Source organism: Oryctolagus cuniculus, chromosome 5 (genome assembly GCF_964237555.1).
Source record: "Oryctolagus cuniculus chromosome 5, mOryCun1.1, whole genome shotgun sequence".
NCBI lineage: Eukaryota > Metazoa > Chordata > Mammalia > Lagomorpha > Leporidae > Oryctolagus > Oryctolagus cuniculus.
Window position 1 is genome coordinate 75,486,206 of NC_091436.1, and position 21,021 is coordinate 75,507,226.

At 38.2% G+C, this 21,021-nt stretch overlaps 1 protein-coding gene across 11 annotated transcripts in view; it reads right to left on the reverse strand.

Annotated features, from left to right (window-relative positions):
- Positions 1-10,490: 10,490 nt before the first annotated feature.
- Positions 10,491-21,021, reverse strand: part of FHL5 (four and a half LIM domains 5) — a 57,730-nt gene continuing 47,199 nt past the window's right edge. For all 11 annotated transcript variants that reach the window (XM_070074634.1, XM_002714592.5, XM_008263234.4 and 8 more), the window contains 2 exons: positions 19,915-20,101; positions 10,491-14,301 (listed from right to left, as the gene is read on the reverse strand). In XM_070074634.1, coding sequence (XP_069930735.1) covers positions 14,138-14,301; positions 19,915-20,101 — 351 coding nt within the window. In that variant the 3' untranslated portion in view covers positions 10,491-14,137. The remainder of the gene's footprint in view (positions 14,302-19,914; positions 20,102-21,021) is intronic.

Below are 21,021 nucleotides of genomic sequence, written 5' to 3' on the forward strand. Positions count from 1 at the left end.
TGTGAATCTGAAAATCCTATTTCCCTGCTGTCATCACTGCCACTCTCCATCTTGGTCTCCACGCCTCTCACTCATCTCTGTACCCTCAGAAACACTGATATAAGAGAAGCAGGGGCCCCTCCCTCTCCCTTTGAGCTCATCCTGGGAAGACCTTTGGAGATTGGTTTTCTCAGTCCATACATTTCTCTCCCTAGGCTTGTCTTTGATCCTTCCCAAAGGCAAAGTGAGTAAAGGAACATGGACTAGAGGTGATGTCCTGCCTCTCCTGCCTTAGGGAGTCTTTCCCCCCGCCCCAGACTACTTCCCTTCTGCTTTATTTTCTTGTACAGCCTTTCACAGCCTTTCATCTCTCTCTCTCTCTCTCTCTCTCCCTCCCTCTCCCTCTCTCATGTTTTTTTTCTCTCTCTCTCACACACTCACAAAGATACAAAGAGTGTTGAAGGTGATGTATGTATAATTAAAGGGGCTCTTGACCTCTACTTTCTCAATTAGTAGTTTAGGGACTGGGATGGTACTTGGTTAAAAGAAATTTTGGTAGAGATAAAAAAGTAGACTTCCATTTCCATGGATCTGTTGACCAAAGTAGTTGAAATTTTTGACATATTGATTGGTAACCAAAGCTAGAAGAAACCTCTAAGAGACAGGACAAGACAGGAAATTTGATTGGGGTATTGAGGGATAGAGGGATGGAACTTATATTTGATAAAATAGACTTGTGAATATTAGCAGTGAATATTCACTGTGGATCTGTACAGACTTTGAAGTGTAATTAAATATTTTTATTGAGCTTCTGAATAATGAAATAAATTTACACAAAGCACTAAACATCAAGGTTATTGTTTTATCATTGTTGTGTTTTTTAATATTTACTAATTATGAGGAAGAAATTCAGGAGTACTGTGACTCTATAAAAATCAGGAAGCATTGGTTTAAGCATATTTTATAGTCAACATTGTGGGAATTATAAAGCTGAATAAGACATTGCCTCATTTTTGAGGCAGTAGTCTCACCAACCAGTAGAGAAGAATTAACTATAATGCAAAGCAAAAATAATGGATTTGAGACCATGGTTGTCATAAAGTACAGAGAAGGGGTTGCATATTCCAATCTGAGGTTTTGAGTTTCGAACTATAACTTAAATGATGAATGAATTTTAATGAGAATTTAATTTTATCCAGGTAGGAGAATATTTTGAACAAAGGAATTAACTTGAAAAAACAGCATTTATTTATGTAGGGAGCAATGAATGCTAAGATCTGGCTACAAGGTTTCTTTGCTCTTCTACAACCCTTCTCTGAGCAATGTGGGACCAGATTTTGCAGGGAGCTTGGTGATGGAGACATAATAAAGGGTGCCGAGCAAGACAGAGGCACGGTCAGATGCTAATTAAGAAGCACTTGCCTGGTGAAGGAAGAATTTGGGATAGGACACAGAGATGAGGACACAGAGAAATAGAAATATATTTCAATAGGAGGTGATTTGAAGAGTGAGAGGTAATGCTCTCTGTGAAATGAGAGGTAATGAAGCCTGAGCCATGGAAGTGAAGGTCTGAGACATGCAACAGGTGAACTGGACTTGAGATTAGCAAGTAGTGGGCAAGCAGGCAAAGAGAGGGGCAACCCAAGGTGTTCTGCAGTGAGGCCCACAGTGTCATTTTAGCACCACTGGCAGCACAAATTCTGGAGTCAGGTCCACCTGAATTGTAATGATGGAGTCATTTATTTTATCATTTTAAATTTTAATTTCATCATCAGTGCAATTGAAGTATTAAAGTGCCACTTTCTAAAATCACTATGGCAAATAAAGGCAAGTACATTCCACATGGCTGGGGATATAGTCAGTAAAGAAAGCTGAGACAAAACCACCTAAATCTGCCTGCATTTGCATCAGATATATTCGAAAGGAAACTTGTCCTCACTTTAAGGTGACAATTATTCACAATGAAGATAATTAGCAAGGATTCTCAATACTTATTCTACATTAAGTACTCAAATCAGAGATCTTTTTCATTTGGAAATCAGCTGTGAGTTTTGATAGCTCTTTCTTTACAAACTGGGAGAAAAAAGAGAAATGTTGTTTGCCTAATCCTGGGAGGACTGGGGCAGCCCATGAATGCTGTTCTGGTATGATAAGAGAATTTAAGATGTCTAAAGCTATGCATACTCAGCAGTAGGTTAAAGCAACATTGTCTGTGCTTGTGAGTTGCACAGAGAATGCATTTTGCAGTTTAAGCAAATACCTACAATTACATTTCTATCTGTAAGCATATGATTCAAAATTTGGACAGATGATTCCAAATTTGGTAGGCCTATTTGGGATAATCTAGCATAACATTAAAGCTATGCAGTGCATGTAAAAGCTACTTTGAGGGCCCTAGAGGAAACTTTAAGGAAGTTATTCTCCAGAGCACTTGAAAATCATTTCAATATACCCTGATGAATGCTAGCTAAGAAAGGCATATTCTACAAATTAATAGTTGATGAACAGAGGTAATATGGTGTCAACCGAAAAAATCTAAAGTAAGTACTTGAAATTGCAGACATAAATTTGCAACCTAGCTGCTTCTCACATGGGCAACTCCATATCACATGATGGAGCTGAATAACAAAAAGGATTGACATATTTAATAGTAGTTACTGACAATCAATGCAGGGAGAATATTATGATAATAGTTATACTCACAGCTACAATTTAATTCATTGGATGAATTTAATTTAATTTATTGGATATCTACTAAGTGTTAGACATTTCACTAAGCACTAGGTTTAAGAAAGACACTTGTGGCAGGGATAGAGCAAGGATAAGAAAGGTGATTTTTTTATATGTTGGAGGGGCTGGCGCTGTGGCGTAGCCAGTAGAGCTGCTGCCTGTAGTGCCAGCATCCCATACGAGTGCCACTTCGAGTCCCGGCTGCTCCACTTCTCATCTAGCTCTCTGCTATGGCCTGGGAAAGCAGTAGACGATGGCCCAAGTTCTTAGGCCTCTGCACCCACATGGGAGGCCCAGAAGAAGCTCCTGGCTTCAGATCAGCACTCCAGCTGTTGTGGCCATCTGGGGAGTGAATTAGCAGATGGAAGACCTCTCACTCTGCCTCTGCATCTCTGTAACTCTGCCTTTCAAATAAATAAATAAATCTCTTTTTTTAACTTTTATTTAATGAATATGAATTTCCAAAGTACAGAATATTGATTACAATGGCTTCCCCCCCATAACGTCCCTCCAACCCGCAACCCTCCCCTTTCCCACTCCCTCTCCCCTTCCATTCACATCAAGATTCATTTTCAATTCTCTTTATATACAGAAGATCAGTTTAGCATACATTAAGTAAAGATTTCAACAGTTTGCTCCCACACAGAAACATAAAGTGAAAAATACTGTTTGAGTACTAGTTATAGCATTAAATCTCAATGTACAGCACACTAAGGACAAAGATCCTACATGAGGAGTAAGTGCACAGTGACTCCTATTGTTGACTTAACAAATTGACACTCTTGTTCATGGCACGAGTAATCACCCTAGGCTCTTGTCATGAGTTGCCAAGGCTATGGCAGCCCCTGAGTTCACTGACTATGATCATATTTAGACAAGGCCCTGGTCAAAGTGGAAGTTCTCTCCTCCCTTCAGAGAAAGGTACCTCCTTCTTTGATGACCCATTCTTTCCACTGGGATCTCACTCGTGGAGATCTTTCATTTAGGTTTTTTTTTTCCCCCAGAGTGTCTTGGCTTTCCATGCCTGAAATACTCTCATGGGCATTTCAGCCGGATCCGCATGCCTTAAGGGCTGGTTATGAGGCCAGAGTGCTGTTAGGGCATTTGCCATTCTATGGGCCTGCTGTGTATCTCACTTCCCATGTTGGATCATTCTCTCCCTTTTTTATTCTATCAGCTAGTATTTGCAGACACTATTCTGTTTATGTGATCATTCAATCCCCTTGAGGTGGCATGTACCAATGCCATCTCACTAGTCCCAGTGATCAATTTCTGTTCACAATTGATCGTAATGATAGGACTAAGAACCAAAGGGATCACATAAACAAGAATAGTGTCTGCAAATAAATAAATAAATCTTTAAAAAATATGTTGGATACATGATAAGTAGATGTGAAGCAGTTTGCATACATTTTATTTTACATTCACAGCAGCTTTCTGAGATTTATCTTATGGTGTCACAATTAAAACTCAGAAAACCAAGGCTCAGAGAGTTCAATAACTTTACCAAATATCACACAACAAGCATGTTTTCCTGGCTTCAAAGATCATCTTTTAACTAAGCTGCTTCTCACACCAGGTTGTTGAAGCTCTTCTTGGAATTGTGAAAGAAGTTGAAGAAAATGATTAGATTTTGCTGAGGGATATTAGTAAAGCCTTCACATGGGAGGTAACTTTGATCTGGGCTCCCAAGGTTTATTAAAATTTTGACAGGCAGGTTAAAGCAAGAGAATCCTAAGCAGAGAAAACAGCATGAAACCCAGAAGAAATTTTCAAAAATGACATGTAGTTTACATATGTAGTTCACTTATTTGAAGTATATAATTCAATTATTTGGTAATTTTAACAAGTGGAGCATCTATCAACAGAATCATTTAAAAATATTTCCATTTCTTGACCTCAAAATTGAAAAACAGATTGTATAAGGTGATCACCCTGCTTGATCATACCTGAAAGGACATATTTCTTTTCATAGGCTCTGTCTTAACTCACAGGGAGAAACAGGAGTCAGAGCATGCGTGTGGTTATCGATTCCAATCTCAGAACATCCCTGATACTAGAAAGAAACTTCAATAACTGAAGAAGAGACTGAGTATCCCCCTGGCTGACCTCCTAAAATTTGTCTCTGCAGTCTAACAGAGACCAGGAGGAGGAGGAGTGGGTTAGGCAGCAGGGGTGATGTAAGGATAGGTAATAGGCCAATTAATGTCTGCTTTACTTGGTGATCTACAGTCAAGGAGACTCAACAAGGCCAGTCCACCCCCAGATAACACCTGTTTCAAACTGGAAAGCCGGGCCATTCGGCAAACAGCAGTCGGGACAGAAGCCAGCCTCTGAAGAGCTCTGTCAGCTCTGCCAAGAGCTGGGTCACTGCCCACGGGTGGAAGGACTGGTGCCCAGGTTGAAGCTGCAGACCCTGTTGGCCCTAAGCTAAAAGAGAAATTTGTTCCTCCCAGTTTTTAAAGTACCATCATTATTGAGGGGACAGCCTAGGGTCGGTGACATTCAGGTAGGAGAGTAAGTTTCCTTTTACAGATAACACCTATTCTGTACTAACTTCCTATGTGGGCCAACCCTCCTCCAAGTCCAGTCAGACAATGGGAGCCAACTGGGGTGCCTTCCCTAAGGAAGTTCCACCTCCCTTGTAACATCTCTTCCAGTACTCCATATGAAAAGCTAGATAAGCTAGGTCTTAATGCCCACCTGATTATTATTAGACCTAAGCACTCCTCCTGACAGTCCCTATTTGCCTTTAAATGGATTACCAAACAGGGTGTAAAGTAACAGCTCACCCAGATAATACTGCATGTAAGGATTTATAGACAGTTCTCACCTATTTGGACAGGCCCCTTGTGGAGGACTTAAAGGACCTATCTCTTGAGGGGTACAAAAATAATCCAGCATGTAGATTATTGGCTTATCAGTTGCCCCATCTAAAACTCCAGTTTTGAGCATTTGACAAGCATGCTTAACTTCCCAACGGAATGTAGCTGCCAGATATACAAAAAAAAAAAAAAAAAAAAAAAAAGCACAACCAGTCTGGCATAAAGTAATCTATTTAGTGTTCCTCCTCACCCCCCCAGGGAATGAAGACTGGCCTGAGAGAGGAAACAGGCCATGCAGCAAGTTATTGCTCCTTTAACCTCAAGACAGTTCTAGGCATTTCTGGGATAAGAGTTTTTGGATCTTTAACTGCAGGAAAATAGCAAAACTCCTTTGTCAGGCTCTGTATCAGGCTCTCAAGAGCAAGCTGGAGTAGGGCCCCCTCCTTTGGGAATGAACAAAGCAGAACCTTTGCCCAGTTTAAGACTGACATGACTGGGGCCCCTTCTCTAGAGTTACTAAACCCAGTCCTTCAGAATAGGTAGGCAGTTAGACACGCTAACTGTTGCCCAGGGGGAACCATGTCTTGCTCCTAAAATGTTTTTTGGGTGGTGTTTGTCAATCAAACCGGATGGTGCAAAACTGTATTAATCATTTCTTGGGTAAGGCTGGAGAATTCCAGAACCAGGATGAACAAGGCTGGAATATTTGGCCTAGCATCTGGAAATGAAAATCCTGGCCATTGTCCTTTCTTGGGCCTATAGTTTCCATACTTTTAATGCTTGTCTTTGGACCATGTGTTTTTTTAACATCCTGTCCATTTTGTTTCTAACAGAGTGTAAGCTGTTCAGCTTCAGATACTCATGAAACAGGGCATTCAGTCTATCTCTCTGATTATATGACCAGTTCTCTGGACAATCATTTCCCAGGCTACCTCCTAACACCATAGGACAGGCAGCAAGAGAATACTCCTAACCAGCCCTATGCTTCTATTGGAGCTCTGAAGAAAATACAGAAGATGGGTATTTATCATGTTACCATAAGACTGTGAGCTACTTCTCTTGAGGGAGAATGTTAAGGTGACTAGGTAATGTGAGCCTGTATGTGTGCAAGGGGCTGAAGAAAAATGGGAATTTCTGTGCAATAGAATGTAGAAGAATGTAGAAGGAAGCCAGCATTTATATATCAAAAGTATAGCTCTTGTTCAGTAAGTTTATTGGCTGGGTCTTTGGTGTGGTTGAATGAGGGAAGAATTGTAGTAACAAATCAGCATTTACATATTAAAAGTCTTGCCATTATTCAACAACCTGGTTGGGTGGGTTCCAGCCCTCTCCCTTGGAGTAGCTTAGGGAATCACATTTGTCCTTCAATAAAGGGGCTCTGCGAGGAATTTCATACCCAAAAAAGCACTCTACCCAGCACTATCCCAGAAACAGTATAGGAGGAGAGAAACACAGGGCCCATACCCACATTTGCAGAAACTCCAGTCTGAATGTAGCCTGGGCTCTCAGTGCTTTCCAAGATGCCCACCTGGTGAGTCAGGTGACAGATGTTCATTATTTCTCTTCATTAAACTTTGCTACTATGGCTATCTCTATAACACAAAACAAGAGCAATAACAAAATTTCTGTCTCTTCCAAAATTCCTCATGTCCATGTATATTTAAGGGCCATTCCTACCTGTAGTCCCATAAAACCACTTTAAATTTGCCTTTTCTGGACACTTTTAATGCCTAGAATCATATACAAAATAAGATCTTTTGTCCAGCTTTTTTCACTTAGCATAATATTTTCAAAGTTCATCTATGTTGCAGCATTATTAGTACTTCATTCCTTCCGTGGTTAAATAATATTCCATTCTTTGACTATACTCTACTTGTCTATCCATCCATCAATTGGACACTTGAGTTGTTCTGGTTTAGTGAACCACTGTGTGGATATAAATTTTCATTTCTCTTTGGCAGATAAGTAGAAGTGGAGCTGCGGGGGTTTAAGGGAATTTTATATTTAGCATTTTGAGAAACTGTCAAACTGTGTTTCAAAATGACTGAATCAAATGCTGGTAAGCAGCATTTGAACATTCTTGTTTCTCCACCTCTTTAATAGCCTCTCTAGTCTTAAGAAAGGCTATCTGATTTGCATGTCCCTAATGATTAACTTTTATGTGCCCAAAACTTGAAATCTGAAAGCTCTAACCAAGGACTGGCATTGTGCTTCAGTGGATTAAGATACAACCTGCAGTGATGATATCTCATATGAGAACTCGTTCCAGCTGCTCCACTACTGCTTCCTACTAATGCGCCTGGGAAAGAAGTGGAAGATTACACAAACACTTGAGTGCCTGCCCCACTTGGGAGACCTGGATGGAGTTCCTGCCTCCTGGCTTCTGCCTGGCTTATTCTTGCGATTGCGGCCATTTGGAGAGTGAATGAGTGGATGGAAGATCTCTCTTTCTCTCTCTGTAACTCCACCTGGGGATTAAGTGTGTGGATTTCCATAAATATCGGACTTGATTTTGTGTGTGTGTGTGTGTGTGTGTGGTAGGAACAGCACTTAATGTCAGTCCATAAGTTTTTTTTACAAAAAAAACTCTGACAAGGCATTAACTAAGATTTGGAACATAGTAAGATAAGTGGAATTTGTAGGCAAATAATAAGTCATTATTAAATTTGTGACATTGAACTGCAAATACCCAAAAGGCAGTAAGAAAGTTGGATCTGGGACTCAGAACAGAATGCAAGGCAGGGAATATAGATTTTGAACTTCGTTACACAGAAAGAGTTGTTGCAATAATGAAATTAGATGAGCTCACCAACAGAGAAAATACAGAAAAAGAAGTTTGACGATAGTTAGGAATATCTGTTCTGAAGAAGTTCATAGTGGATGATGGACCAGTGAGGGAGGAAGAGATTTAGGAGCTATGGGGGAGATTGGTGTCATGGATGCCATTAGAAGAAATTGAAGGAACAAAGTGGGCTCAACAATAGCAAGTAAATCACAGAAAGTTGAATAAGAAGAGCTCATTGACTTTGGTGACTGCACAGTTATCATTGATTTGTAGTTGTCAAGTCCAGATTTTTGCAAAAACTCTTTTTCTCCATATATTTTTCTTCCTGTGGATTCCTTGTGGCTTTTAAAAATTTTAATTATATAGGTAAATGAAAGTTTTAAAAAATTAAATTGCGCTATTTTCTTGAGAATGCCAGTTGTTTTTTAAATTGCAGCTCTCATTTTTCTCCATTTCTTCTCTGTCCATACTCCCTAATTTATATCCTGTTTGAGAGCTTGAGATGATTTTCAGATAAACGGCCTCATCAATTGCTGCAGAGACAAGGGATAAGCTTTCAATTGTTTGAAGAAGAATAAGCCCTGGGGATTCAGTGTGTGGATTTCCATAAATATCAGACTTGATTTTTGTTTTTGTGTGTGGTGGGAACAGCACTTAATGTCACTGTTTGAGTCATTGGATGGATATCTGTTGAGCTCATTAATGTTCCTCATTGAAAGAACCCTTTATGGACATCCACTCCATAAGTTTATAACCATTCGTGGGAAAATATTTGACCCAAATACTGCTTGCTCCTCTGTGACATGGGTCATAATTCTATCACAGTGAGCTATTCCCTTTCTCAACTACTGAGAAAGCCAATCTACTCACTCAAAAAACACACATAAACTCTGTTAGTTCTTCTTAGACTAAACTTTGAGCATGCATTTGTTCTGTTTCCTTTTTTTATTTCTAGTTTTAGAAAGAACTCTTCTACCTCTCTATTCAACAGAGTATCTGGTCCTAAAGCTTGTGTGTTAGTCAGGAAAAGTCAGAATGGCTGTAATTCTGATAATAAATTTCTCTAGTTCTCACTGGTCGATGAATTTTTGGGACAATCTAAGAAGTTGCACGGATGATTGACAAGATGGAATCATTTCTATGTTCATTTGACTTAGATGGTTCAGATGGAAACTTCTCATATCCTTTCTCTTTGGTATCTATATATCAGGTTTATACAGCAAAATTTATATTCAGCAATGTTGTAAGGGCAAAAAGATCTCTGTGACATATTTTCCCCATGTTTTGATAAGGTCTCCTTTACATCTCTCTGGAAAAACTTAACGTTCCCAAACATTTCTTTGTGAAGATCCCATCTGACTCTTGAAATGACTTCATGCTCCAGGGGAAGGGGTTCAGGATAAAGGTAACATTCTGACAATTATAATTTGGTATTCTGACTCCTTCATTGAAGAAAATCCACTCCAAGACATAAAGTATGTTCTTTTAATGACCATATTAATTTCATTATCTTTTAAAGTTATGTCTTTTTAAAAAATGAGCTAGAAATGTCTGCCAAATTTTTTGTGGAACACAGGTTCAATGTCTAAAGTAATTCTGGAGGGAAATTAGTGTTGCCTACCTACAGTGTCAATTGCCTGAAGTTTCATGAAGAGTTGTGCTACAGTCACAAATTTTGCTTTAGATAGACTGAATGAGAGTTTGAGGCCACTGATAATTTCAACAATTCTTTGAAAAAAGAAATATGCAATTAGCAAAGACTACCTGAGTCAACGCAGGGAAGCCTGATTAAAGTGGAATATTTCTGGTAGAATATATCTTTAGAATCACAGAGATAATAATTGGAAATAAAATAGTTGCTTCTAACTTAAAAATTTTTTAAACTTGATCACTGTAAGAAAGAGCATAGAGAACGGTTCTCCCAGCGTAACAGGAGAATCATTCTGTTTGGGTACAACTAAGTTCAATTATACTATTTTATTAGTGTCCTGAGATGATATCTGGTAAAATAGTTAACATGGGTGTTGTAAAAATGGATAGAACAAGAAAATAAAGTCTTTAGGTTCCCTATGTAATAGTAAGAACACTATGAAGTTATTCTGTATCTGTTCTATCTACTGCACAGTTAGTGTAAAAAACAAGTCTCTTAAAAACAATTCAAGCCATATATATACTAGGTGAAACAAATTTATTCAGCATAAGAAAGTTCTGAAACCACAATTTGTAAAATCATCCAAGAAAGTTGTATTAGAGCAATAATAGACATGCACTTATATATGTTTCAAAGAATAATTTGTGTGCCCAATTGAATATATCCAGGACATGCTATAATAACTATTTTCTTAGCTAAAATATGAAGTATTACCAATTTGACAGATTAAAAATTATGCTTTCCTTACATTCAAAAATGGTGTTACTAACATCGGCCACGTTTTGGTGCTGATTTTTCATTTATAGGATTAAATGTTGCAGCGATTTTTTTAAACCAAGGCCATTTATGATTAGTGTTAATACATTTTTCACAATGTTTTACTTTAGTGTACAGCACAATGCTTTTCAAAGTTATGGTAACTGTAAAATATGACCATATGGTTGTAGCATAATCACATTTCCATTAACCCATGGAGCTAATTTGCCCCAATATAACATTTTTATGATTTTCCTAATTGAAAATCAAACCCTAGGCATCCTACCTATTATCCTTGAAACAGAAACCAATTCTTGCTTTTTCTTCATCTTGATTTGCTAACATGACATCATAAAATATCTTGGCTTGTTGGCTTATATACTCACCTGTATAAAAAATATAGCTCCGGAGCTATAGTACTTGTTAGTTCTCTGTTCTTACCTCTGTAGCCACTGACCATACTGCAGTAACAAGCCTAAATCTTGGATTCTTGCCTTACTTCACATGAAATCATTGCCATAATTTTCCTCAAATATGATAATCCTTGTACTCTTCTATTTAAGATTGGTTGGTAACTGCCTATGCCTGTTAAACTTGCATCTCTTATCTTACAAGTTAACATTCTCCCATCCTCTGACCCTTTCTCTCAGCATTCCCATTTCATCCTGCTCTGTGGCACAGTCTGTCTGCAACTTCTAAGCCATCTGGTTATTATTAGCATATGGGGTTTACTTCTAGCTACTGCCTTGCCTCTGCAGATGACACCCTTGAAGCACTGGGAATCCAATGCTTCCTGAGGTAGCCCACTCTGTCTTTGAATAGGTCTGTTGAAAGTTTTTTTTCTTTCCCATATAAATCATAGAAATTAACTATACGATTTTGACATTTGTCTTTATGTGTATGTGTGTACTTCAGAAAGTTTGTGAAAAGTAGGATTTGTTTGTTTTAATGCAAAAAGAGCACCTTGAAATCCATGAGTACAAAGGGTCTTCAAAAAGTTCATGGAAATGCATTTTATGAAAAAACTGTGAGGATTTAAAACTTTTCATTTAATTCCACTTTCCATGAATATTTATTGTCTCGTCATATGCCAGTCCAAGAAGGTCTTATTTCTTCATTGTTTTGAATATGTGTGTTATATCTACAGTGCTGCTTTGTCTAAACTGAAGATAGGACCTCTGCATCTGGCACTTCCACGTTTCCGTGCTGTGATCCACCTCCCTCCACCTTAGATCCACAACAATGTTAGCTCCAGCTTTGGGCATAGCACATGTGCAATACATGTTTGATGGCTAGGCAAAATTCTAATTATAGAATGACTTATACATGCAAGTATATACACTTATCAAAGGATAATAAATGATTCTGTTGATTTTAATTGTAAAGACGGAAGGCAAGCCTGATCCTTTGCATACTCATCCACACATACAGCAAAATGCCTAAACATTACCAATTGTTTCAGAAAATACTACATGTTATACAGTTATCTATAATTGGTTAATGGAGAAAATGTTACATAGTGTGGAGATCTACCCAGCCTTTAAATGGCTTTGTTTTCTATGTATGTAATGTACCACTATTTTCCAGATCATGGAGCAACTGGCTGATTTATTTCTACATGTGCAGTTTCATAAAATGCAGGAAAATATTAATAGTTTTATCTGTGTTTATAATGTGAATATGAGAAAATACCTTAGCGTTGCTAATCCAAAAACACAATTGTCATTTTCAAATCATCTATATAGCCTGGATGACCTTGCCTTTTAAACTATTTCCAAAATTATTTCTCTAACAATTATAATTGGATTTCCTGTGGTGCTATTTTAATCATTATAATCAGCCACAGCCTACAATTAGATTTTAATCAGAACCTTTAATTTTTTTTAGTAAACTGTAAGTAGACAATTATAAATATGTTATCTGTATCTGGGTTTCTTCTCCTGATCTCCCTCTATTCCACCCAAGAGGCACTAAAACCAAGTGTGATAACGGATCATGAAGAGTACAGATTGTTTTTCATTTGTCCCATATAATATGAAAATATTGTCCAGAAGCAGGTATGTAGAGTTATCAATTGGTGTCTGATATAAAGATAAACATAGAGTGATAGCATCTTCACTAAGGCTGTTATTTATTTTGTGAACAATAAACACTAACTTATTTGTGGAGTGTCTTTTTAGGGTTAAAAGTTCACTTTCTGGTCCTGCAGCAGATGGAAGGTCTAGGGCATGGCTGGCTTGGGTTATGATGCATGGCACAAGTGTGGAGGAACAAAGGGCAGGGCTTGCCTGCAGCCCACATGAATGGATTGTGCTGCTCTGAAGTCCAGAATTATCAACAGCGAATTGTTCTTTTTTAGTTCTTATTATTGGTATATCTCTTTGAAGCCCATTTTTATACCTATCCATTAATCATTTATGTAAGTTTAGTAGGCACAATGCATGAGGCTCAGAGCTAATTATGCATTCTATTATGCCTTTAGATATCTGGATGAAAGTCATGTTCCAACACTCAATCCCTACCCTAAAACTCATTTCCACAAGTGATGATTTAATGATCTATTGACTTTAAAGTTTTGCCTTTGGCCACAATGATTATCCTAGTTAGCTCCACTTGAAAGAATAGACTTTTACTTCATGGAATCTGCAAGAAATTAGAAAAATCAGTGTGGGCTTTGGAAACACATTTAACAAAGAATTTGTTGAAAATGATATTTTGGCTGTCCCTAAGTAGAAATGATCCCCATAATATCTAGGCAGAGTTTAAGAGCCATAGCATCCATAGTTCTCAAATTTCATTGATTAAACATGGGAACAAACCAGCTGTGGAAGTAAGTAATGTGTATGAGGGCACATTGCAGCTTCATTTCTCAATTCTAAATTCAGTATGTATGCACAATAAAAGAATGACTAAAAATGATACTATTCTTAACTGTGATGGTTGTGAATCAATTTTTCCTGATCAATTTTGTTGTTGTGTCATTCATAGCCAATCTGTCACATTATATATATAACTAGCTAGCTATAAATGAAAATATTAGTTTCACATATACCTCTCAACTGATCTCTTAGTGTTTTTTTACTCTACAGTTTTGGAAAACACCATTCTTCAGTGATAACATCTATAGTTCCTAGGTACAGGATATACTATGTCCCTATGTTACTAACAGCAGAGTGCAGTATTTTGCAAGCAGAGGTGCCTTTGTGATTTGATTTATATTAATTTCGGCTAGACTGTGCTTTTTTTGCATCCTTATTATATGCTTCAATCAGGATGTATACAAAAACTCTGCTGCTATAAACCCTACATTAATATTTTCTAAAACATAAGTCAACAACACTACTTTGACTGAGTTCTTGATTTAGTGAGAACAATGCAAAGTGGATTTCAGGTAAGGAGGGCTGACTCCATCTAGATGTCAGTGTCCACCCCAGAGCCACATTTGCGACAGAAGATTTCCATGTTCTGGGTCAGGAAGCCTTCACCCACCAAGGAAGTGGAACACTTTCCACAGTTGAAACATTCACTATGCCACTGGCGGTCTTGAAAGCAGATGAACTTGGCACCTCTGAGACCTGTGAAGGAATTGGAGAAAAACAGTTATCTGTTCTTTCCAAAAATAGGTTGAGTGTTGGATAACATACTCTTTTAGGAACTGGGGGTTATAGCAGTGAATAAAACAATGTTGAATGCTGATTCCATGTTCCTGTATCCAACTGCTCATGTTAGCCGTAGGAAAGTTTCTCCTGTATGACTCAACCAGACACCCAGCCCAATGATGTCATAATCTACTGTAGTAAATATAATCTAGATATACAAACCACATATTTTTGGAAACTGATAAGGATTGTCTAAGACAAAGAAGTGCAGCATAGTGAAATTGGAAGAGGTTATAGATTTTGAAATCAGAGCTATCTAGATATAAATATGGGTCCCTTTTCTCTTTGATCCAAAATTTTCTTAGCTGCAAAATAAAGATAAAAAGAAATAAATGTACACTTTGTAACCTAGTGTCTGATGGTCTAATGACTTTCAGTTTTATTTGTTTTTGCCTAATTTCTCCATGCTACATTTATTTAGAGTAAGTTTTATGGTCATACTGCCATTTGCATGCAAGAGACAACTTCAGGTTGGGGTTGCAACAAAGATCTCTGAATCTGGTCACTGCCCCCTGGAGGGTGTCTAGTTTCTAAGAAGAGCCTCATTAGCCCTTACCACTTTCACTTGGGCCTCACTGAAGTCATCATATTTCTAAAAAGAAACACAGAATTTGTGTCTTCAGTGAAACTGGCTTCTCGCTCCCCTATATAATTCTGGGGTGCAGTTCAAGAAACTAATTTAAAGAAGTTGTTTAAAAAGAGAAAAGATCTTAAGGGTCAGGGAAAGGTTTGGATTCCCTGGACTTGGGTCTTCATTCATTTGGGAAGTTTTTTCCAGTGATCACAGAGATAGGACTTAATGTGGTATGTCTATCATTCATGGCGTGAGGCTGAAATAGTGCACATGGTGATTCACAAATAAATTCCAAATCCCCTGTTTAGAATGCTGAGCACAAACTTTCTATTTCAGATAAAATCTCCATGAATATGATAATGAACATTTGTTTCTATTCTAAAATTCTTATCTGATGTCTTTACATATAATTTAGTAGTTCATCAGAAAATTTGCATCAAATCCCTACTTTTGTTGATTAAATTTATAGCTTGATTATCTATGATGCCATCAACATCACTTTCTAATAAGAGTAAATCAATAGTGTATCAGTTAATTCCCTTAATATTATTCAAAACATTAGTAAGCTGACTGCAAGAGTGATGTTCTATATATCCCAAAATTATCTCTGTTCATCAAGCTAATTATTACATGTCTAGCATTTTGATGCTCATGGGTTTTCCTTGATTTTATTAGCAGGCTTTGTACAGTGGAAAATGTAAAAGTAATTCTAGAGTTTTAGAAAGAATAAAATAGAAGCATCTGACAGCAGGGCTTTAAGAAAAACTTGACCCGGTATGTGAAATATTTGTAAATCATTCTAAATTTGGACTTGTTTACTCCTTTAAGTCTTGAGAATCATCTAGCAAAAAAAGTGCCTGGTACCTGTTTTATTTTGTTTCTAACAAGTCAGCAGACTAAGAACTGGCATTTGTCGAGCACGTGAAGTATGCCAGTCACTATTCTAAGCGGTTTATACGTACTACCTCATATAACCCTCAACTTGCTTCACAGGGCAGACATTTGCAGCATCTCATATTTGCTGATAAAAACTGAACAGAAAATTCAACCATTGCCCAAAGTCACTCAGTTGGTAAATGGCAGATAGGATGTTCAAGCTCCAGGCTGTCTGGCTTCAAAGTCCATGCTGTTAAATTCACAAAATGAAGTTTGACTGCATCATATATAAAGGACATGGCTAGGGACATTAGCATTTCCCCCTGTAGAAACTTTAACATTTGAATCTCCTGTTTCTCAAAGTAAGCATAGATTGAAGAAAGCTAAAATATGACCCTGGTCAACTCCTCATTTTGCAAATAAAACAAACAAGGACTTTTAAAGATGAGTTATCGCCCTGGGATCACACAGGAGTCAGAGGCCAAGAGAAGAGTAAGGTTTTCATGCCCGGTCCAGAGCAATTTCCATTACACCAAGCAGCTTACTTTATCCCAGGTAGTTTGAGAGGTTAATTCATGTTCAAGGAGGAGGAAAATAAATTATAGTTACAACTGGGGTTTGTTCAAATGAAGTAAGCTCATTGTGATAGGATTTAAAAATTATGACTAGTGGCTGGTAGGTAGATTTAATTTTGTAAACATCCTAACAATTAACTTCTTTTTAAAATTAATTTTAATAGACAAAATTTGCTCATATTTATGGTGTGCAATGATGTTTTGAGATATGTTATTTGTGGCATGGCTATATCACACTATTTAATATAAGTACTACCTTATTTGTGTTTTTTTGTAGTGAGAACATTTAATATTAGTAATTTGTAAGTATTCTATAATAACACATTGTTATTAACTATGGTCAATATGTTATACAATGGATCTTGTGAACTCTTTCCTCCTTTCTAACCATAATTTTGTATCTTTTGACTGGGAACATATAGCTTCTTAAGGTGACATAATGTTTGCATGAATGCCTAACTTTCTGAAGATAAATATGCAGCAACATCAGAATCTTCCATGGTACATTAATTCAAATAGCTCAAGTTTCATGTCAGCACTACTGCATAACCTATATACTTAACAATCACATCAAGAAATATTAAAGTGAGTTAGAAATTTCTGCAGGCATTTCAGTCTCTAGTGTCACAATCACAGAGCCAAAAAGAAGATTAAGATAATTATTAAAAATTCCCTTTAGTCTGACTGTTCTAACTTAAATACAGAATACTGCATTTGGATTACTTTTGAGTAAATGTTTTGTTCTTTATCATCTGTGTGTTTTGGGTAGAACAACATTGTTTTTCTGTCTGAACCTGTCAATCACGGATTGATCTGGAACAATCCATCAGGAAAATCACTTAGAAACATGAAATGGTGATGGGTCAGAACAAAAACTCATCAAATTCAGGGCTGTGTGAGTACCTGAGATCAGTATTAGCCAATTGGGTCCCCAGAGAACTTTGACATCCATGTTAAGTAGTTTAATTTTCTCATTTCCTCATTGAAGTACCACCCCCATTCCTCTAAATAATCCAGTTTTAGAACAGTGAAGAACAAATTGACTGTGATTACAGCTTCTACTAAGGACATTTGGAGCTCCAGTAACTGTTGTATCTAAGGAAGTCCCGCTGTCTACCTAGAATCAGTAGAGCTGGTAGCCTGTTCCCTTGGCTGTAGAAGTTGCTGGCTGTGTGGAAGGCAGAAAAGCAGACAGCTCTTCAGGAGCACATGCCCCGGAGCCCAAGGGTGAGACTGCTAATGCAAGTCTTACAGTGCTGGGGAGGTGACATAGCTGGGTGACAGGGACAGGGTATGGAGAAGAGAGAGTATGCCTCACACGACAGGGCAGCCTCTGAGTTCCACATGATGATTTCTCTTTTTGGGGAACATGGATGCAACTGGCTCACCCATGGCAAACTCTTCATTACTTTTTGCTTCAGCAATAAGTTTTTATTTTTTTATTTTTATTTTTGACAGAGTTAGACAGTGAGAGAGAGAGAGACAGAGAGAGAGAGGTCTTCCATCTGCTGGTTCACCCCCCAAATGGCCGCTACGGCTGGTGCTGCACCAATCCGAAGCCAGGAGCCAGGTGCCTCCTCCTATTCTCCAAAGCGGGTGCAGGGCCCAAGGACTGGGGCCATCCTCCACTGCCTTCCCGGGCCACAGCATCAGCAATGGGTTTCAACATTGGTTAAAAAATGTGTGAGCCAAACATAACCTGCTGGCTGGCCAGGGACAACTGGTGGGCAATTGTGATATTCTAACAAACGTGGTGCCCTTCTATGACAAGTGGGGACTTGCTTTTATGGGTGAATGCCTCCCACCCTCCCTCCTTACGTAAGTCAGTGAAAATCTGCCAAAGTGGGATGTCTCTTTCATTGGAAGGTGCAATAAGATTCAACTTTCATTTTGTTATTTATTTGAAGATGAAGGAGGAGGAAAGGGCTAAAATAATGTATAATTCTGTGTTACATAAGTTGAACTAAAAATGCAATATGAACAAAGGGTATCAGGAATGTTGAAAGAAATAGAGTTCTTTCACGTTATTAACGAAGTCTGCAAATTGAAAGTGTAGCTGCTGCATTTCTCAGGTGTCTGGCTGGCTTCAGTTCTTTTACCATAGAGATAGTACTTCAGAGTTTCCCAGAGGGAAATGTAATGCATTGTGTTACACCTGGAAAACCTATTTAATATGGATCAATATACCACTTGTGTTATTTTCAAATCATGTCCTAAGTATTTTGTCTCTCAATAGAATGTTATCTTGTTTTCTTTCATCCACTCATAAGTAAAACTTTTTACAAGTTAATAGAGAAAAATGAGAATGATTCTTTTGTTAGAAAGATCTTTAAATGAAGTTCAATTAATTCTTGACCTATGCTACCCTAATTATTTCAGCTTCAGATATTTTATAGAATACTTGCAGTTAATTAAAATCTTTTATATTTTGGGCCGGCGCCGCGGCTCAATAGGCTAATCCTCCGCCTAGCGGCGCCGGCACACCGGGTTCTAGTCCCGGTTGGGGCGCCGGATTCTGTCCCGGTTGCCCCTCTTCCAGGCCAGCCCTCTGCTGTGGCCAGGGAGTGCAGTGGAGGATGGCCCAGGTGCTTGGGCCCTGCACCCCATGGGAGACCAGGAAAAGCACCTGGCTCCTGGCTCCTGCCATCGGATCAGCGCGGTGCGCCGGCCGCAGCGCGCCGGCCGCGGTGGCCATTGGAGGGTGAACCAACGGCAAAGGAAGACCTTTCTCTCTGTCTCTCTCTCTCACTGTCCACTCTGCCTGTCAAAAAAAAAATAAAAAAAAAAAACTTTTATATTTTATGTTGACTTGGCCCTTGTTTGGAATTCAACAGGAATCTGGTTTATTAGTTCCCTGTCCATCTACTCAAATCCTTTTTATTTTTTTCATTTCAATTGAAAGGCTGACAGACAAAAACAGAGGAAGATCTCCCATCTTCTGTTCTATTCTCCCAAATGCCCACAACACCTGGGACTGGGCCAGACTGAGCCAGGAGCTAAGAATTCAGTCCAGGTCTCCTCTGTAGCGGGCAAGGACCAAAGTAGTTGAGCCACCACTTGCTGCCTCCAAGGGTATGCATTAACAGGAAGCCGGAATCAGAAGGAAAGACAGGCACTCCAGGTTGAGATGCAAGTATCCCAAGTGGCTAGTGTGCTAAACACCAGCTTCCACCCAAATCTTTAAATAAGGCTTAGATTAGGCTTTCTTGTTAAGGTTTTCTCTGATCTGAACTCATTTTGTGCTCTTTTCTTAAACTATCAACTTTATAGATTCTGTACCATTAGGTTTAATATTTAATTCTTCACAGAATATAGCTACCCTTTCCCTGAGAAGTTTATGAAATATTTACATTTATAGATGGGTAGTCATTTGTATTTACCTCAAAAGGAAATGTAAACCAAAGATTCCTCTTTTTTCCACTTGGATTTCTTAAATCAACCGGAGAGTATTTTACAAAATCATAGCGGTCTTGTGTTAGGACCATACTGGACTGAAGAACTTACCAGTAATGGGTTTGGTGCAGGCAGCACATCTTTTGGCATAAAGATGAGTGTAGCAGTCCAAGCAGAACGGATAATCATCTCTAGACATAAACTCTTCTTCACAGAGCTCTTTCCGGCAGCCACTACACAGAAAACACTCTCTATGCCACAGTTGGTCACGAAAAGTTATCCCACCCGAAGTTATCACCTGCCAAAGAACCATAAAATAGGAAATGACCATGGGAGCCACCACAATTCAAAGCACTCTATTCTATGTTTACAATTGATGCTTAGGGCTGCCCCTTTAGAGATGAATAACTACTTAGGATTAAAGTCATTGTTACTTGCTGTAGCCTCAAAGAGCCAGCATTCAAACCTGTGCAATCTAACTCCACAACCTGTGTGTTTAACATTAATACAATGCTGGGTGTCAAGGTTACCTTGCATGAATTATCAATTAATAAGTCATTATTGAATGAATAAGTATCTAGGGGGAAAACATCTTTGGCACACAATTCAAATATCCTATCTAGCACAAATGGAGTGCTGTGAGAAGTTGTGTGTACCTGGCTTCAGAACTCAACATAATGAGCACTGGTTGTATGTTAAGCCTTAAACCGACATGATGGAGTTTTACCAGATTTGATTTTTGGCTCTCCCCAAAATAGGCGTCTTTTCTAAATCAGTTTAAAAGGCTGAGAAATTTTTATGTAGAACCAGATGGATAAATATGGGGCAATTCTTCTCTTGCAGCTATTTTTTAACTTACGCCATCTCTCAAATCCATGGCTATTGAGCTCTTGAAGTGTCTGTGGAAACGGTAACATGCTGATGTAAATGTCTTACAATGACTGAAATAACATTATCTCTGAATTGGTTCCAATAATCTTCATATTCAAATTAGCAAGATACAGACAATGCAGAATCTAATTTAAGTCAACTTATTGTTGACAAACTAAAATGTGTCACTGTCAATGATATAAGCTTTTAACAAAATTATTCAAAAAGATATTTAACCTTACAACAAATGGAAGTTAGACATAGTTAATTTAAAGGTTATTTTTCTTAGAGGAAAAATAGTATACTCTCCTGAGTAAGTAAATGAAAAGCATAGTGGTGTGTGTATGA